This window comes from Physella acuta, unplaced genomic scaffold (genome assembly GCF_028476545.2).
Source record: "Physella acuta isolate Inbredline_101_S28 unplaced genomic scaffold, ASM2847654v3 ptg000145l, whole genome shotgun sequence".
NCBI lineage: Eukaryota > Metazoa > Mollusca > Gastropoda > Physidae > Physella > Physella acuta.
This window is the reverse complement of record NW_026731664.1, coordinates 559,379-577,613: the sequence shown is the minus strand read 5'-3', so window position 1 is coordinate 577,613 and position 18,235 is coordinate 559,379. Positions and strand designations below refer to the sequence as shown.

At 35.1% G+C, this 18,235-nt stretch overlaps 2 protein-coding genes across 2 annotated transcripts; one reads left to right on the top strand and one right to left on the bottom strand.

Annotated features, from left to right (window-relative positions):
* The first annotated feature begins 1,574 nt into the window (after positions 1–1,574).
* On the top strand, positions 1,575–8,740 carry LOC131935457 (NXPE family member 4). Its single transcript, XM_059291850.1, has 8 exons — positions 1,575–1,875; positions 2,115–2,215; positions 2,484–3,138; positions 3,410–3,523; positions 5,783–5,889; positions 6,958–7,056; positions 7,192–7,247; positions 7,725–8,740. Exons 2-8 carry the CDS (start codon positions 2,133–2,135, stop codon positions 8,492–8,494), a joined length of 1,884 nt encoding a protein of 627 aa, XP_059147833.1. The 5' UTR covers positions 1,575–1,875; positions 2,115–2,132; the 3' UTR covers positions 8,495–8,740.
* Positions 8,741–10,001: 1,261 nt separating this feature from the next.
* Positions 10,002–11,054, bottom strand: LOC131935480 (alpha-(1,3)-fucosyltransferase C-like). Its single transcript, XM_059291876.1, has 2 exons — positions 10,966–11,054; positions 10,002–10,603 (listed from the first exon to the last, which is right to left on the bottom strand). Exons 1-2 carry the CDS (start codon positions 10,969–10,971, stop codon positions 10,118–10,120), a joined length of 492 nt encoding a protein of 163 aa, XP_059147859.1. The 5' UTR covers positions 10,972–11,054; the 3' UTR covers positions 10,002–10,117.
* Between the last annotated feature and the right edge of the window lie 7,181 nt (positions 11,055–18,235).

Here is an 18,235-nt window from a genome sequence, read left to right as displayed (position 1 = left end):
AACCTCAACCTCAACCGTCACCTTAAGCTTAACTTGGACCTTAAATATAACCTTAAGGTTGGATGTTGATTGGTGTGGTAGTTTTTTTTTTTTTTGTGTTTTTTTTTTTGGGGGGGGGGGGGGTAGGAGGGGTATATAGCTACTATTTTATGGAGCTTTCTGCTTGAATGAACTTAAATTGAGCATCAAAAATAATAATAGCGAGTTTTTAAAATATCGGACATGTATATTTACATGGACGTATTATCAAACATGGGTTTATAGATCACCAGACTACCCAGTTTCCCATTGGATAATGGTCTGTCGACTGCACTCCACAACACAAACGCCCACCCCATTCTTTATAAAGCTTTTTAACACAAAATGAATCCATTATCTTACAACCGATCTCATGCCTAATCTGCTGTGAACATCTCTTAAATACGTCCCTTCGGGATAGGAGAGGGGTGGCGGTCGTAGAATGTCGAGTTTTGTGGGTGCTTGCAGGAGGGAGGGTTAGGTAGGCCTAGAGGTTTATTTCACACAACAAACATACCATTCACATACTACTACTAAAAACAATATATATTTTTAAAATTAAAAAACACCACCTTATTATTTTATTATAGACGAAAGCTTATTCAAAGACTTAAATAATTAAGTTATAATCACGGTTATTTGTTGTGTTTTATTTGTTATAATATTTTGTAGTCTCTTTTACTTTCACAACAAAAGAAAATTGGCTTTTTGGAATTGTCCGAACCCTCATCAATCGGCTGCACAGCTCAACACAAACTATTATACAACTACGCCACTACCCCACCCTTAATAAAGCATTTTTATCCCCGAATAGGTCACTCTACCTAGACAGGAACTACCGCTCAGTCTCTTCTCTTTGGGGCATCCATTTACGACGTCCAAGTGGGAATGTGGGGGAGGGGGGGGGGGGGTCATAACAAAATGGAATTTTGAATACGTTTAAATGAGGGGAGGGTGAAGTTGACATAATGGTGATCACTTACAAAGTCAATATTTTATTCGTCCCGCATACAACATTTGCTATGATAAAAGAAATGGTATGCTGTAAAACGGGGATATAAAAAGGAGCTACGTACAAACAACGACAGAACACACACACAGTTTTATGCCCCAGAAGCAGCGCACCGTAAAACTAAGCTATTTTAGTGTCGGGTGGAGAAAGCATATATTATTTAAAGTTGACAGTTTCAACACTACTTAACCACAGCCCTAGGATAATGGCTTTAGCTATTTTTAATATGTTTTCTTTTTAGATTCGAGTTATAGAAACATTGATGCTTCAGTTTTGTTCTCAATACTAAGTTGTTTTTTACTGCTCGTATTTATTTATTTTTATCTTAACGGAGAAGAAACGCGAGTGATTATTTTGTTTACTCGTGGTTTAGTAGCGTCACACCTGTGTTTAAATTAAACACTCGAAAACAGCCAGATCACCGCGACCAATCTCTCCCCACCCTGCGTGCACAATCGTGATAAACTACACGTCAGCCAAACCCACTCCTTTCTCCGATAACTCTACCTACCGGGACCCCATTTAACATATGTTTACACGCATGTACCTCGCGTCGAAATGGTTCAACGCGTTTTTGAATAATTTTTTTTCTAAAGTTTAATCACATACAATGTGCAGAAAGACTTTAATTGGTAAACAAACTCTGTATCTACAAGCTTAGGTATAGGGTAATGGTTTTTGTTTAAGTAATTCAAACTACACGGATATTTTAAGATAAATCTTCAACATTGTGTTTTAAGTTTTGAAACGTATACGGTTATTGAACAATGGATTTAAATATGCTGTTTTTTATATGTACACATACTTTATTAAGATTCTCCTTATGATACTGAACAAAATTAAATGTACGTATTTTATTTTTATTTGTGGACGTATAGTATTTCAAAATTGTAGCTCACAATAATTTTGTTTTCATCTATTCCTTATTTTTATTAATTGCATTGACAATTTCTTTGTTCTTTAATTACTGTCATGGGTAATATGCAAACTTTTAATTACCATGATCTGTATCTTATTTTTATTATATGTCAAGCGTTTGTAAAATATTGAAATGTTTCTATATAAATTTGCTTTTTAAGATTAGATTCTCTAGCTACCCGAAATGGCTGTATGTCCATCTAATGCAAAAAAATCAACAGTTTGCATCATAGCTCTGATAGCGACATCTTTGATATGCTATATCATGTAAGTCTTAAATAACTTGAACTTGATCATGTCTGCTATTATGGGTCGTGTATTTTGTGTAGATGAAGTCAAAACCAACTTGATGTGTAAAAAACTCGCTTCGTACAATGATAAGATTGCTAGAGTTTAAATAACGACAACATTATTACAAGAAAAAATTTAAAAGTATTATTGAGTCATAGCTAATGACATTATTATTATAGTCCTAAATAAAGACTATATTGTCAGTGTATTGATTAAATTTTACTTTTAATTCTTCATTTGACAGAATGTTGAATCCAAAGTATACGATTTACAACACTATACATTACCTGGTACTAAACCCAAACGAAAGTACCTCCAAGACGATTGTGTTCATTCCTGAACTTACTCATAGCAGCAAAGACGTGCATTATTCCAATGCTACTGAGGAAAAGTTTTGGATGAAACATCCTCTGTCTGTTTACGAAGCATTTGCACAACACGCGGATAAAGCTTTAAAAAGATGCAACAATACGTGTAACCCTTCAGAAATGTACTGCAACGCAACAAACCCAGTGCAATGGAATAGATTAAGTCATGCCGGGCTATTACCATATAGGCCATTCCTAGCAAGGGGACAGTATGTATTCAGATGGGAGAAAAGGATATTAAGTTACCCGCCCTTGTTTGATTATAAAACTCTACCGGATAAAAGTTTATCAAAAGTTGTAATGGAGAATGTACACAATGGGACGGTGACGTGTAAGATGTTTGGATATCTACGTGGGCGGGTGGATCTTGTGGACGGGTATGGACGCAGGAGGACACGGGGTGACGACGAGGTGCGGGTGTGGGTCAAGAGCGCTGACGTCAAAGGGTACGCATCTTCTGGTGACGTCACAGATTTAAAGAACGGAAGTTACTCGTTTACAATACGCTGTCTTTGGCCAGGGAAGACAAGTGTATGTTTACTAAAGGCCGATAACCTAGGAATGTTGCTTTTAACTTTTTAAGTTATTTTTTTCCATATTTAGTTTAACACAAACCTAAATATCATGAGTATATAATAAAAAATATATTTCTGGAAAAAAAAATATATTTAGTAATAATGTTTTTAAAGTTCTTACATATTCTCTGTTTACTACTTTATTTAATAAAACGCACCTTAAATGTGCATTGTTTACAATCTTACTGCTTACTTTTGTTTTAATAGCAAACACCAATATTTTTCAGTTGTATGTTGCTTTGGCGTATCCCAGAGAATTTCTGAGGACTGTCTTACACCAGATCCATATTGGGGCTACCAGATACATGGTCGTCACCTTTAGTAAAGACAGCATTCAAGAGGTATTTGTCAATTTGTCATCCGACGTATTAAAATGGTATGACAAATATTTGAAGATGCAAGTATCTATACACTCACACATATGCACACACACACACACTCACACACACACATATATATGTATATATATATATATATATATATATATATATATATATATATATATATATATATATATATATATATATATATATATATATATATATAAATAAATATATATATATATATAACGTCCACGCGCGGGGGGGGGGGGGTTAAAAAATCAATAATTTAAAAAGTAAATTTTAAAAATGCATATTTTTTCTTCGAAAGTGGACGCGTTTTGGAAGGGGAGGGGGTGTAGGGGGAGTCTAAAATTCCAAATTTGTGTGGACGTCATAAATGTATAATGAATAACTCCTTATTTACATTTGTGCGTGTTTGTGTATATAAAAAAATAAATGAAAGATATTTTCGCAAATAACATTCTTAAACAAAGCCTGAACCAGCTAGTATCTAACCTTGCATTTCTGCCACCAAAATTACCTCCCCTGAGAAACCCTTCTATTTACCTGTTTTTTCCCATCAACGCTTTAGTTGTTGCACTACCATCTTTCGACAATTGTGAGGGTGGATGCAGCAGGGTTTGGGGTGGGGTTGGGTGGTGGGGGGTTCGATCTATGGTTTTGAGCCGAGTAACTAAATACAGACATATATAGGCCTACATCGTGTGTTAGGTCTCAAGCTCAGCCCTATTACTTGCACTATTACAAGTATAAATGTAAATTATTTGTGTGTATACAAAAGCTGAATTTTATGTATAGGTAAATAATATATTACTGCATTTGATATAGCTGAGTTTTAACTCATTATAATAATGTAAGTCAAACATTACTTTTTGTATAAGTTTTTTAATAAAGTTATATGTAAACACTTTGACACACTTCCTCTGCTAAATTAAAACACTTTGACACACTTCCTCTGCTAAATTAAAACACTTTGACACACTTCCTTCGTTAAATATAGCCGTTTGGACACACTTTGGTTGTTAAATATAAAGCCGTTGGCACATAACCTCTGTAAAATAGAAACATTTTGAAACACTTCCTCTGTTTCATGTAAACACTTTCATACAGATTCACTGTTAAATGTTAACACTGCAATACACTTCGATACACTTCGCTACACTTTAATACACTTCGATACACTTTGATACACTGCGATACATTTCCTTTGTTCAATGAAAACACTTTACATCCGTCCTTGTACCATTCCCTATTCAACATTTTTACAAACACACTCTGTTAAAAGCTGTAAACACTTTACATCCGTCCTTGTACCATTCCCTATTCAACATTTTTACACACACCTTCTGTTAAAAGCTGTAAACACTTTACATCCGTCCTTGTACCTTTCCCTATTCGACATTTTAACACACACCTTCTGTTAAAAGCTGTAAACACTTTACATCCGTCCTTGTACCATTCTCTATTCAACATTTTTACACACACACCCTCTGTTAAAAGCTGCAAATACTTTACATCCGTCCTTGTACCATTCACAATTCAACATTTTTACACACATCCTCTGTTAAAAGCTGTAAACACTTTACATCCGTCCTTGTACCATTCCGTATTCAACATTTTTACACACACACCCTCTGTTAAAAGCTGTAAACACTTTACATCCGTCCTTGTACCATTCACAATTCAACATTTTTACACACATCCTCTGTTAAAAGCTGTAAACACTTTACATCCGTCCTTCTACCATTCACAATTCAACATTTTTACACACATCCTCTGTTAAAAGCTGTAAACACTTTACATCCGTCCTTGTACCATTCCCTATTCAACATTTTTACACACACATTCTGTTAAAAGCTGTAAACACTTTAAATCCGTCCTTGTACCATTCCGTATTCAACATTTTTACACACATCCTCTGTTAAAAGCTATAAACACTTTACATCCGTCCTTGTACCATTCCCTATTCAACATTTTTACAAACACACTCTGTTAAAAGCTGTAAACACTTTACATCCGTCCTTGTACCATTCCCTATTCAACATTTTTACACACACATTCTGTTAAAAGCTGTAAACACTTTACATCCGTCCTTGTACCATTCCCTATTCAACATTTTTACACACACATTCTGTTAAAAGCTGTAAACACTTTACATCCGTCCTTGTACCATTCCCTATTCAACATTTTTACACACACATTCTGTTAAAAGCTGTAAACACTTTACATCCGTCCTTGTACCATTCCCTATTCCAGTCAACGCTGTGCTGGTCGACACCCAACGTCCCAGGACGCCCGTGTGTGTGTAACATCACATTCCAAAACCAGCAGACCTTCTACTGCGGACGCCCTAAAGATAACAGGTACAAGATCTATATTCGATAATGTTTTTTTTTTAACTTTTTGTATTAAGGAATTTTGTTTTATAATACTGCAATGCTGTGGGATGTTTTATCGCGAGTTGAAATAGGATTTAGCAGAATCTTAGAACTGTAACGAATTCAGGAATAGTATTGCATATTTTAACATTAGCTTAGAACTCTGTAAAGCAGGGGTTCCCAACCCTGTGCCCGCGATTCGTAAGTGGCCGCCGCTCACTATTCGACAGAGACAGAATTTTTGTTTATTATTTATTAATACATTATGACTATAAGAAAATAAGAAAATAAATTATGGGAAAATGACAAGTTATGGAAGGAGTTTGTCGATTTAAAATGGGTGGTGCCCGCCACCCTACCGATATTTTAGAATGTGCTCTAGAGTAAAAAAAGGTTGGGAACCCCTGCTGTAAAGGATTCGGGGATATCATCGCATGTGTTAAACACCTGGTTGTGATTACATAAGATCGTGGATCTAATGTTACGAATCTAAACTGTGTTGTTTGTTTAGTATCTTCTAGAATCCCTAACTAACTGAAAGCAAAGTGGTGTCGTCGGAATTCTTTGTAGAAGTAGGCTTTAGTTTGTAAAAATTCTATGTTCGTAAATCTTTTTTTTTTCTCTAAATTGTTTGGCAGCTATAAATTAAGTCTCAATGCAAGAGATTATATTGCTAATAGGTATAAAACATTTTTACAAGAGAGGAAGAATCTGATAGTGGAGTGTAACCTTTGAATATCAGTCACGTATGAATTTCTTTGTTCAAATATCAGTCATGTATAGGTCACGTTGTAAAATACAAGTCTGAATTTCGTCGTTCAAGTATCAGAAATTACATCATTATCCTATATTTTTATTTTATTGGTTTAAATGATTTGTAAAAGATTTTGGGTTTTCTTGATGTTTAAATCAAACACTGTTTTACAATAAACCTTCAATAATATTGATAGGCGTATTTTTTAAAAATTGTATGAAGTAAGACTATTTGTCATTTACACAGCTTTCCTTTTTTTTTAAAGTAAAACCATATTATATCTTATTTTGTTTAAAAAGATTAACTTGTGATAACTGGAACGAAACAGGATTTCTTTTAATGCCTCCACCTCATGACGTCACTGTGGAAGAATTTCAACTAATAAAAAATAGTACAGGGTAAGATTAGGCGTATTTCTGTAAGTAAGCTATTGGCACTGCATCAAGTACCTTGATATTATATAGATAGTTAAACTATTTTCGTTGAAGGTTGGTACATAATATGACGTTTACATTATTTTCTTTTTTATATAGATTAGCATCAGCAACTTTAATCAAACACAATATTACAATTCTAACGGAAACCAAAGGTTAGTGTATGTTTAAAAATTTAATTTAAATTGAAACGCAAATTGTATGTCTATATATTAAACGTTAGCATAACTGTAGACTTCTATTTGGTTTATTAACACAATTCCCAATGACAAGCGACAACCCACCAAAATGTACGTCTAACTTCGAAAATCCTAGCAATGGTGACTGACCGTTTTGTATTATTTCTATTACTAATTACTAACAACGTGTTTTATTGAGTATAAAGAATAAATAATTATTTTTGCAACAACTGCTTTGTAACTCAGTAAAAGTGATTGGTGGCTAACTATTTCTTGTTATCACCAAATATTAAGTCACACTTCTGTTTATTTATCATTCTTACCATGGGAAATATTTATATTTTTATACTGTCTACAGTAAGATAATTTACCTTTTAGAATAAGAAAGATAATAGTAAATTGATACTGTAATTATGTTCACAATTACCAGCATTGCTATGTTCATGAACGCAGGGGCTGTGCCGAGAATACCATCTTGTTACAACTCCAGCAAAACCGCAACATGGAACAAGTCCCGACCCACAGGTTTCTGGTCCCCTGGATTTGTATGGAACTCACTTATATGCAAACCATCACCCAAGGTATCAATACACTGGGCACAGAAATGTTTACAGAACACAAAAGTTTGGATCATCGGAGACTCCAACGGTAACATGACGTACTCGAGTTTCCTTCGCATCACACTCTGCAACAAGACAACTGGGGGCTGGCCAGGGCGGTCCAAGTGCGTTGCCCCAAGCATCGGGCTTGAAATCAACGCAATGCCTCACGAGAAACCTCAATACGCGAATTTACTTCGATCTGATCATATCGGTAGTATACCAGATGTTCTTGACAATATCTCCAGTACAGGAAAACACATTGTGTTTGTTCATTATTATCTACACTACACGCCAGCACATCCAAGTGTGTTTTACCTGCGAATGAAAGCTTTGAGATTAGCCTTAGCGAGATTGTTAAAGAGAAACCCCAGTGTGCTTGCTGTGATCCGCGGACCTCACGTCGCTACCGTGGACTGGAGCATCAACCACGCTATCGGTGGAGATCCTTTAGGTCCGCGGTTTGTTGAGATTATCAAAGAGATGTTTAGAGGACTTGAGGACCGGGTTCTGTACCTAGATGGGTGGGATATGACGATAGCTTTAGAGAACAGCGCCTTTCATCCTACGTCTTATCTTACAAGGGAAATGGTTAACATTATTCTCTCATATATTTGTTTATGAGACAATTAACTGCGTGGTCGAGTCGGTAAAGATGATGGTTGCTAAACCGAAAAGTCTCGAGTTTGAACCCTTGGGCAGATGAGGCTTGTTAGCTGGGGGCAGCCACTCTTCCAGGAGAGACAACTCCAAAATCAAACAACTGCTGCCTTGTAGTTTATTCTTGGTTGGACAAAGGCTATGAAAAGCAAATCCAAAAAGAAAAGCAGGCTGAAATCGGAAGCAATAGCCTCAATGGCGCATAACCAGTTGACAAGTGTACTTAATTGTGTTGGAGGGGATCCCTTCCAACACTAAAAATAAGAACGAAGAAGAAGGAGATATGATTAATATGATTCTCTCATACATGTGATTATAAGTAAATTAACTGTTTATAAAAGTACAGTGTAACTTTCATCGTGAATACACCAATCTAATAATTGCCTTGTTATATTTTATATTATTTAACTGTTATACTAAACACAACTTCGTGTTTATTTAAGAAATTATTTTCTTCTTGGGTTCGATCGGGCAGTATCTTATATCATCCTTATTTTCCAAGCCATAGAGAGGCAAATGAAGTAGAGTTCAACTGTTTTATGACATCAGCATAGGGATAGTATTGTCAGTATTAAGCCAACCCGCCTTTGTTTCCATAAGGTAAGGCAGGTACCCATCGGAGATGGGTGGAGTCAGGAAAGTTCTACCGACTTGTAACCGGATTCCGAACTTGTTAATTTCTGGTTAACAATAATGAGCTCTTCTACTCGACCAGTCCGTCCGCTATTATATAAGATGATGTACTTAATGACTTAAATTATTGCCTTTCATTGGCAAGTGTCTTTGGCTCGTAGAATTCAGTGAGCATAAGACTCTCGTAAATTTTCCTTGAACCTAATGTGGCAAACCAAACATTCACTTCTCCATAGTTGTAGACCTTTAAAACTCAATATCCGGGCAACCTATTATTTTGGCAAATTGAGTTTGAAATAATAAAACAATTAACAACGGACAAACATTATTAATAATTATTTGAACTTAAGTCGAAAACTTGAATAAGAAAAGTTAAAATTGATAAACCTCAAAGTTTAAATAACACAAATACCAGCTGCTTTACTTGGGTTCCTCGTTTTTGATGTCCGAAAGAAAAGTCTGATTGATGCTCGGATGGCAGAGAATATTTTAAACTTTGCTTACGACATGGTTTTTTTCTATAACAACAAAGGCGCTACATTAAAGATGCTATAGCGCATGACAGACACAGTTTGTTCCCTTGAATATTTTGACACAATGCGTATAAGAATTTAAAAAAAAACATAAAAAAGCAAGTGTACTATGAAAGGGAAACTACTCATTTAACAAATCACTCACTTAATATTATTAAATGTGTGAGGCTATCTAGACTTAGAAAACTTGTACTTATCGCATTAACAAACTTGTTTATTTCTTTTAAAAAATAACACGGTATAAAGTAATAGTCTAATAGTTAAATAATTTCGTCTTAGAGAACAATGACATGTGTATCAAATAATTTTATTTCCGAATATCTCAACGAAAACAATCTCAATTAAATGTTTTAGATAACAATGACTTGTGTATCAAATAATTTAATTTCCGAATTTCTCACAATCTCAAATTAAAACAAGCTCAATTAAATGTTTTAGGATCTCGGCATTGCTCCACAAGCCAACCATTGATATCGTAGACTTTAGGCTTGAGACTCGCGTTTCTCAGCTTGTTACAAACGGTGCAGTAAACATTTGGTGTCCTCGCAAGTCTGTACTGATCTTTAGCTCTCAGAACCTCGCTGTACCTCAAGTCATCAGCGCTTAAACTCTTCAAATACAAAGCCAAATCTTTAGCTGTTTCAAAGTTACTCGCATCGATAAAAGTATCCTCCGGAATGTTTCTCGCATAATCTGCCCCACCTCTCACGACTGGGACGACGTTGATGTTTGGTAAAAATACACGAAACAGTTTTTCTGTAACGTAATCCTTACAAATGGAGTTCTCGAAAGAAAGATAAAATTTGTATTTGTTGAATTCCTTGGTGAGGCAGTCGGCGCTTGCACTTGGCTGTCGACATAGGCTGATGTTGCTGCATCGTCCAAAGACATCCACGTCGACGTATTTCTAACGGGAAATTTTTTTCAAATTAATTTTATATTTAAAACAAAAAATTAAACTAAAGAATTATGAGTTAGATAATATGTGTCAGTGTTACATAGGTCTGGCAAAAGGTTCTTTTTATAATAAATTTCTAAAGTGTTTATAAAAGTTTGTGGGTGTCACAACCTAGTCTACAGAGTTTCTTTAAGGATCTCTTCTGGGGGGAGGGGAGACTGCCCCCCCTACCCCCCCCCCCCCTCGAAACGAAATATATTTTATATAGAAACTTTATACTTTTACTAGTGTCCGCCCCACCCCCAACCCTCCGAAAATTTTAATTCTACCCTTCAGGGAAAAAAGTCTGAAAGAAACACTGCTAGTCTAACCTTCATTTCTGCGACGTAATCTTCCCGCTTAGACTGCGTTCTACAATGGCTGACTAGCCACAGTATAGTCTTGTTCTTTTGTTTGGTCAGCTCGACTGAAAATAAGACATTGTATTAAAAACCTAGAGTGATACACATTGACTTTTTATTTATTTTGTGTGTATCTAAGTCTATCTAATTCAGCATTTAATTTTAATGGTGTTTCACCATGCCAAATTTTGAAAATTTGAAATAAAATATTTCTAGTGTGTTTTCTGTTACAAACATTAAATGACCTTATTAAAGCTCGTAAAAGAAGGATCATTGATTATGTGATCAATAGATATGTTAGTTTTTGAACATAAGACCTCCAGAAAAAAATATTTTTTTCACGATGCCCGCCGTTGCTGTGACAACCACACTTTCAGAAGAGTCTCTGATGCATGAAAATATTTTTCTTTAATTACCCTAACCTAGATACACACAAATAAATAAATAAAGCGTATTATTTAGGAATTTTATTTTACTTATGGAAATAAAAACAAATAACTGAACGGGCAACGCATAGGGGCAATGTGCAGTAGCACCTGGTGTCCGCTCATTGATCTCAGGGGTACAACTTGAATCGACCCGTGGACCAGGGCCATCCAGACTCCTCATGACCACGTTGGCGCCTACATTCGTTTTTAAGAGCGCACTACACTAGAGATACGATGGGATACTACAATCGATGACTTAACTGAAACGGGAGCTACAACTGAAGCTCTTACAGGGTGGCAATCGTCGGTGCCACCAACGAACGCCCCAAATAACTGGGCGGTAGACGAGGGGTGTTCTGCCTCACCCTTGCGGGGGTGATCAGCACTATGGCCAAGGTTGATGTTGTTGTTTTTTTCTTTTTTTTTTTTTTTCAAAATATAATTTCTGATTAAAATGTAAATGTCTGATTTAAGAAATATAAAACTGATTTAAAATGAAAGTTTAATGGCATAACCCTCACCAAATATGTTACCAGAAGAAGACTTACGGTAATTAATTTGTTTCCCATTCTGAACCTTCTTTATATACTCGTACGGTAAAAATATGTCGGCTTCCACTCTATAATGTGCTGTGAAATTAAAGTCAAACCTCCAAGCTGATTTGGCTGTAAACAACAAAAGAAAAATGTTTCCATTACTGTGTAAGGTGTTGGTACACGAAGAAACATAGGGTTGTAAACAATATCAAATAAACCGGGAGTGATCTCCCCTAAACTTTCTCGAATATTCTTATATAAAACAACAGGGGATTGGAACTCGGGATATAGACATGATTTTACTACATTTTAAATACTTAAACTTTTAAAAATAGAATAAAATCTCGTGGAAAATGAATTGCACATCAAGTGAACGCTAAATAAAGATGGGCACAACAGTGCGCAATATTATTAGTACTTTATAAATTTACATGCGTTTTTTGAGAAATTGGAGATAGCGTAAATTACTACTTCCGCTCAACGGAAATTACTCAAAATTTTATAGAAGGTAGACAGTTAGATCATTTACTTACTTGTGAAACTTTATATATCTATCTTAAATAGTACTCAAGTTATAGGCTTTTGAAAAATTCAAAGTAAAAAAGTACCACTTCCGGTTATCGGAAATCGCTCAAAAGTCGATACGGAGCTACGATTTTGATAAAATACTTATATATGAAATTTCATCAACCTAGCTGTAACGGTACTCAAGTTATCGTGTTTACACACACACAGTGTTTTTCCGTATCAGTGAGATGTAAAACGTCGAGATTTATAAAAATCTCGATTTTTTTTTTGCACGATTACAAGACTTTCTCTATACTTCGTATATACGAGAAAGTAAAAATTAAAATATTAGCATCGAATGCATGGTACGTTGGATATAGTAAAGTAATAAAATGCTGCAAATCTTAATTATTGCATCTAGCTAACCACTAATTACGTCTCATTTCCTAAAAGGCTAATTAACCTCTTTATCAGAAAATGTTTTATATAGCTTATGCAGCAAATTTTTGGCTTTAAAATAATAAAAGGAAAGTAGAGCTACAACAGTCCACTATACAAGCAAGTTTATAAAGTGCACCTGAATGGTAGGTACCATGTATAATGTAGTGGTTGGTAAAAGTTGCACATAATTCATAGGTTCAGGGTGCGCTAGAGTGGTAAGTACATTGAGCACTTATTGGGAAGTACAATGTGCACTATAGTCGTAAGTAGAGGTGCACAAGAGTGGCGTGTAAAAGGTGCACTTTTCTGGCAGGTATGAGCAACTTAGATACAAATCTATCTCTATCTTAAATAAACCGATTCAAATCTATCTCAATTTTAACTAATAGGATACAAATCTATCTCAATCTTAACTAAAAGGATACAAATCTATCTCTATCATAACTAAAACAAATCAAAACTCGCTCACCATTCCATAGAGCACTGGGCAAGTTCTTCGGTGGCTCTGTATCCAATAACACGTACAGCTGACCAGGCCATCTTTGTGTTGGTCTCTGCCATTCCTTCAGGTGGAAGCCCATGACAAGCACAACGTCGGTGTCTTCTGTAACGTTGTCTTGATCAAAGACACAAGAATTGTGGCAGCATTTCGGCACATCTTTCAAGTAGGGCAGCAGCCAATAGACAGGGTTGACCAAATGAATGGAAATAGGCAAGCCGGATTTTTGTTTAGATTTAAGCTTATAGTAAGGGTCGTCGTCTCTTATGACTGTTTCATTGGAAATGTTATAATTTGTAGCTAAGATAAGCGAATACGTTTCGTCAGTTACTACGTGAGTGTAAGTCCTGTTTCTTAGTTTTTCTTTACTTAAACTTGTATTTTCTAAAGGTGTATTATTGTGTTTACTAAAATGTGTATTTTCTAAAGGTGTATTATTTTCGTTACTAAAAACCATAGTATCTACAAAAATAAATTGGATTCGATTAAACATACTATAATTTACGTACTTAAGAGAAACGATCACCACAGTTACAAGACTAAGAACGAATAGTGCCTTCTTATAGTTGTCCGACATGTTCATGGTTGAAATTGTGTTGGTCAACTTAGAATGAACGGCTTAACCTGTAACATATAATATTTCAAGAAAGAATTAAAGAAAGAAAGTCAAATATTGGAAGATTTTTAACTAAATCTGTATCCACTGACTTCTATATATTGCTTCCCAAGAATCAGACTGTTCTGACTCCATTTTTGCTTTCTCGTATAGGCCTACAGAGTATAGAAGAAGTATTGTAATCGTGCACTAAAATCACATGACATTTTGAGTTTTCATCGTTTTACACCTCAGTACTTCATCATATACGAAATATAGGGGACTTATTTTAATCGGGCAAAAATAATAAATGCAGATTTATAAAAATTTTGGCATTTTATGCGTAATGGAGTTGGAAAAACTCGGCTTTGTAATTATGTCCGTATCTCTGTGTGCGTGTGTGTATGTGTGTCTGTAAACACGATAACTTGAATACTTTACAGCTAGGTTGATGAAATTTCATATAGGCCTATAAGTATTATTTCAAATTTTTAGTTTTGTATCAAATTCTCAGCGATTTTCGATAACAGGAAAGGGAACTTATTCTTCTTTCAATTTTTCAAAAGCCTATAAAGTGAGTACTGTTTGACATAGATATATGAAGTTTCACATGTAAGTAAAAGATCTAATTCTCTGCCACTTCTCAAATTTTGAGTAATTTCCATTGACCAGAAGTAGTAATTTACTCTATTTGCGATTTCTCAACAATCGCATATGAATTTATAAAGTACAAATAATATTCCGCACTATTATACACAGATTCTTTGGCGTTCACTTGGTGCGCAATTCTTTTGTCTACGAGATTCTTTTCTATTTTAAAAAGTTTAAGTAATTAAAAATGGATTTAAAATTATGTCTATATTCCGAGTTGCCATACAACGTAGTGTTATAAAAAAATATTCGAGAAAGTTTAGGGGAGATAACTCCCGCGTTGTTTTCGTAACATTGTTGTGTTCGAAATCCACCAAGGTATCATGGAAAACAATGTGGTGGCCTTATCTCTCGCCATTATAACTCAACACTTAAAATTCACCAAGTGCTTATTAATATAGAAATATGAAGAAAAACAAAACTCTAAAGCCATGTTGTGAACATTTTTTGAGAAGTGGAGCTCGAACAGTCGGGTTTTAGGAAAGCGATACATCATATTATATATATGTATGTATATATAAATATATATATATATATATATATATATATATATATATATATATATATATATATATATATATATGTATGTATGTATGTATGTATGTATGTATGTATGTATGTATGTATGTATGTATGTATGTATGTATGTATGTATGTATGTATGTATGTATGTATGTATGTATGTATGTATGTATGTATGTATGTATGTATGTATGTATGTATGTATGTATATACGAGCGCGCAGACGCTGACTGCTTCTAACTTTATGTTAACAGATATCATGGGGGTGGAATAGGGTTCTAACATAATATCACCGTGTTTACGACTCTCCTTTAGGCTATGTATAACCAGATGCTTTCATTTCTACGTGTTATTATAAAGATGTAGCAAATAAAGTATTACAAAAACGTCTTACCTTCTATTATTATTAAATTGATACAAATTAAACACGGATATCTGTAATTACGATGCTAATAAAGCGATCCATTATGACTGGCTAAAGGCGCTACAGAGATCAGCTGAAAATGTCGTGCGCTCTTGGGGTAAAGGGGGCGTGGCTTAACCATGCCTTGATGGTTTTGTTTATTTTGTTAAACTACAAATGGTAGCCGCAGTTAAGTTAATACAATTAGTAATAAAAACAGATAGTGTTAGTATATCTTCAGAAATTAAAAACAAATACAGATATAATAAAAGTTTAAACCCAAGGTTTTCGTCAGCACATAACATTGTGGTTTTATTTTGTATTTGTGTTTGTAGAAACGAAATAAAATAAAATATGCATTTTGTTTAAAACGTAATTTTTTTTTGTTCCTATACTTTTTCCCAACAATTTTTCCTCTTCTAAACTAATAAAGAAAATATTTTCAAAAACGTAACCTTAATAAATAAAACTAAAAAAAGTTATGTGATGATAGCTCCTAACAGCCTTTATTTCTTTAAACTATTAATCAGAATAGTATCGTTATAAAAAAAATATGAAATTATTATCTTAATAATAGCTCGGTCCGACTAATTGGATTTGGTCGTATTATTTAAATAAATATATTTTTAATTAAATGTGTGAATTGTATTCTATTGAAAATTGTAATACTAAGTTTAGGATTAGAGCCTAATTCAAAGAAAGCTTAAAGTATTTTGAATCTAAACTCCAATAATATATTATTCTTTATTCTAGCCCTACCCCTGAAACATGAACAACACGACAAAGCTCTGAAAACGTCAAGTTAGAGCTAACCCTATCACATGTATTACGTTTCGGCTTTTTTTTTTTTTTTGTTGTTAATAATTTCTGTAACCTGCTTTTATTCGACAGTGACACATACCTGTTTACATACCCTTTCTCTAAGACCTACTTTATTTTAGTGGGGTCAAGGACGATGCAGAAGTTGGTAGGGAAAGTCTCCGTAGTAAATAAAACAGAGTAAACACCACACAACTTAATTATCTAATATCATTTTTTAACTAATGAACTTAGCGAAGGGGGCGGCGTGGTCAAGTGTTAGAGCGTTTGGCTGTTAGCTCGGATCCCGGTTCAGGTCTGTGAGGTGTATGACGTCCCTGAGTCCTCCCAGCTCTGATGGGTACCTGACTTACGTTGGAGAAAGTAAAGACGGCTAGGCAAGGTACTGCCCACACTATCCCTTCATATTTCGAGGTCACTGAACCAGATACACTCTACTTCATATGAGTTATGTATTTTGGGCACGAACGGGAAAAGATGATGATGAATTAACTTAATAACGTATTATCGTTGTGTTTATTTAATTTAAATTAATGTTCACTTGATTAAATAGTAAACTAATAGATTCAAGGTGGCGGTGGTGTCGAGCTAACCTCTGAACTTCTAGTACGTTCGCCTTTAGTTACAGATGTTTGCCATGCATGTGCTTTTCCAAGCGTGGCTGACGCCTTTATTTCACAAAAACTAACCCTGGGCGCTGTTTTAAGTTCAGGAAACCTAATCTGGGCGCTGTTGTAAGCTCAGGAAACCTAACCTGGGCGCTGTTGTAAGCTCAGGAAACCTAATCTGGGCGCTATTTTCAACTCATGTAACGTAACCTAGGTTCCCCGAGTCCACCCAGCTCTGACGAGTACCTGATCCACGGTTAGGAAAGTAAGAGAGGCTGGGTATAGAGCTAACCACATCCTTCATATGCCGAGGTCTCTGAAAACATGTGAACTATTCTCCGCCTACCCCATAGAACGTAAGGTTCGTAACATGGACGTTGTTTTTCTTTAGCCCGTCGGAGTCATTCGGTCCCTTCGTCCTCGGTTAGGTACTTTGATAAGTATTGTCCTTATTAAAGAAAACCAAAGATATTTCTTTCTTTGCTACTTCTGCTATGTGATTTTGTTTTTGCGTTGATCAAAATTAACATTGAACTCAGTAGTAAAGTAAAGTAAAAGAAAAGATCCCTCTTTAGAATTATCGATCCATTGGGCAGATGAAATAAAGTACATGTTTCTTGACTTTGGCATATCAAGGGAAGATATGGTCAGCATTTTTTCAGCCGCCTTTATTTTCCTTAACACGAGTTAGATACCCATCACAGCTGGGTAGACTAGGGTAATTTGTACCGACTTGGACCCGTAATCGAAGTCGAGAATTTCGGGTCGCCGCCTAGCGCTCTACTATTTAGGCCACGCCGCCCCATGAGCGTAAAAGTAAGGGCCACAAATGAATCAATACATGTGATTTACTGTTACTTTAAAACTGTATTAGAGCTTATTTATCTAAATGTGTACTATTAATAAGAGTTTCAGCTTTAAATAACCGATGATTAAAAGTTATTATCCAGCGGGGTGTTTTTGCTTTGCTTTCATTGCTTGTACTTTAAGGAAGGTTTTAATTAAATTCTACAAACTTTTACCCTGTCAATCATTCCCGGCTAGTGGCAGTGAAGTCGCGATTTAATAAACACGCCGTGAACTAAACACTGTTTAATAAAACCTCAATTGAATGGGGGAAAGAAATAGAATGTCAATTTGTGACGTGAATCAACTACATTTCATTTACTCGGCATGGAAAACGGGACATGAAAATGCACTTTTTTAATAGAGCATGTTTTCTTAAAGTTTA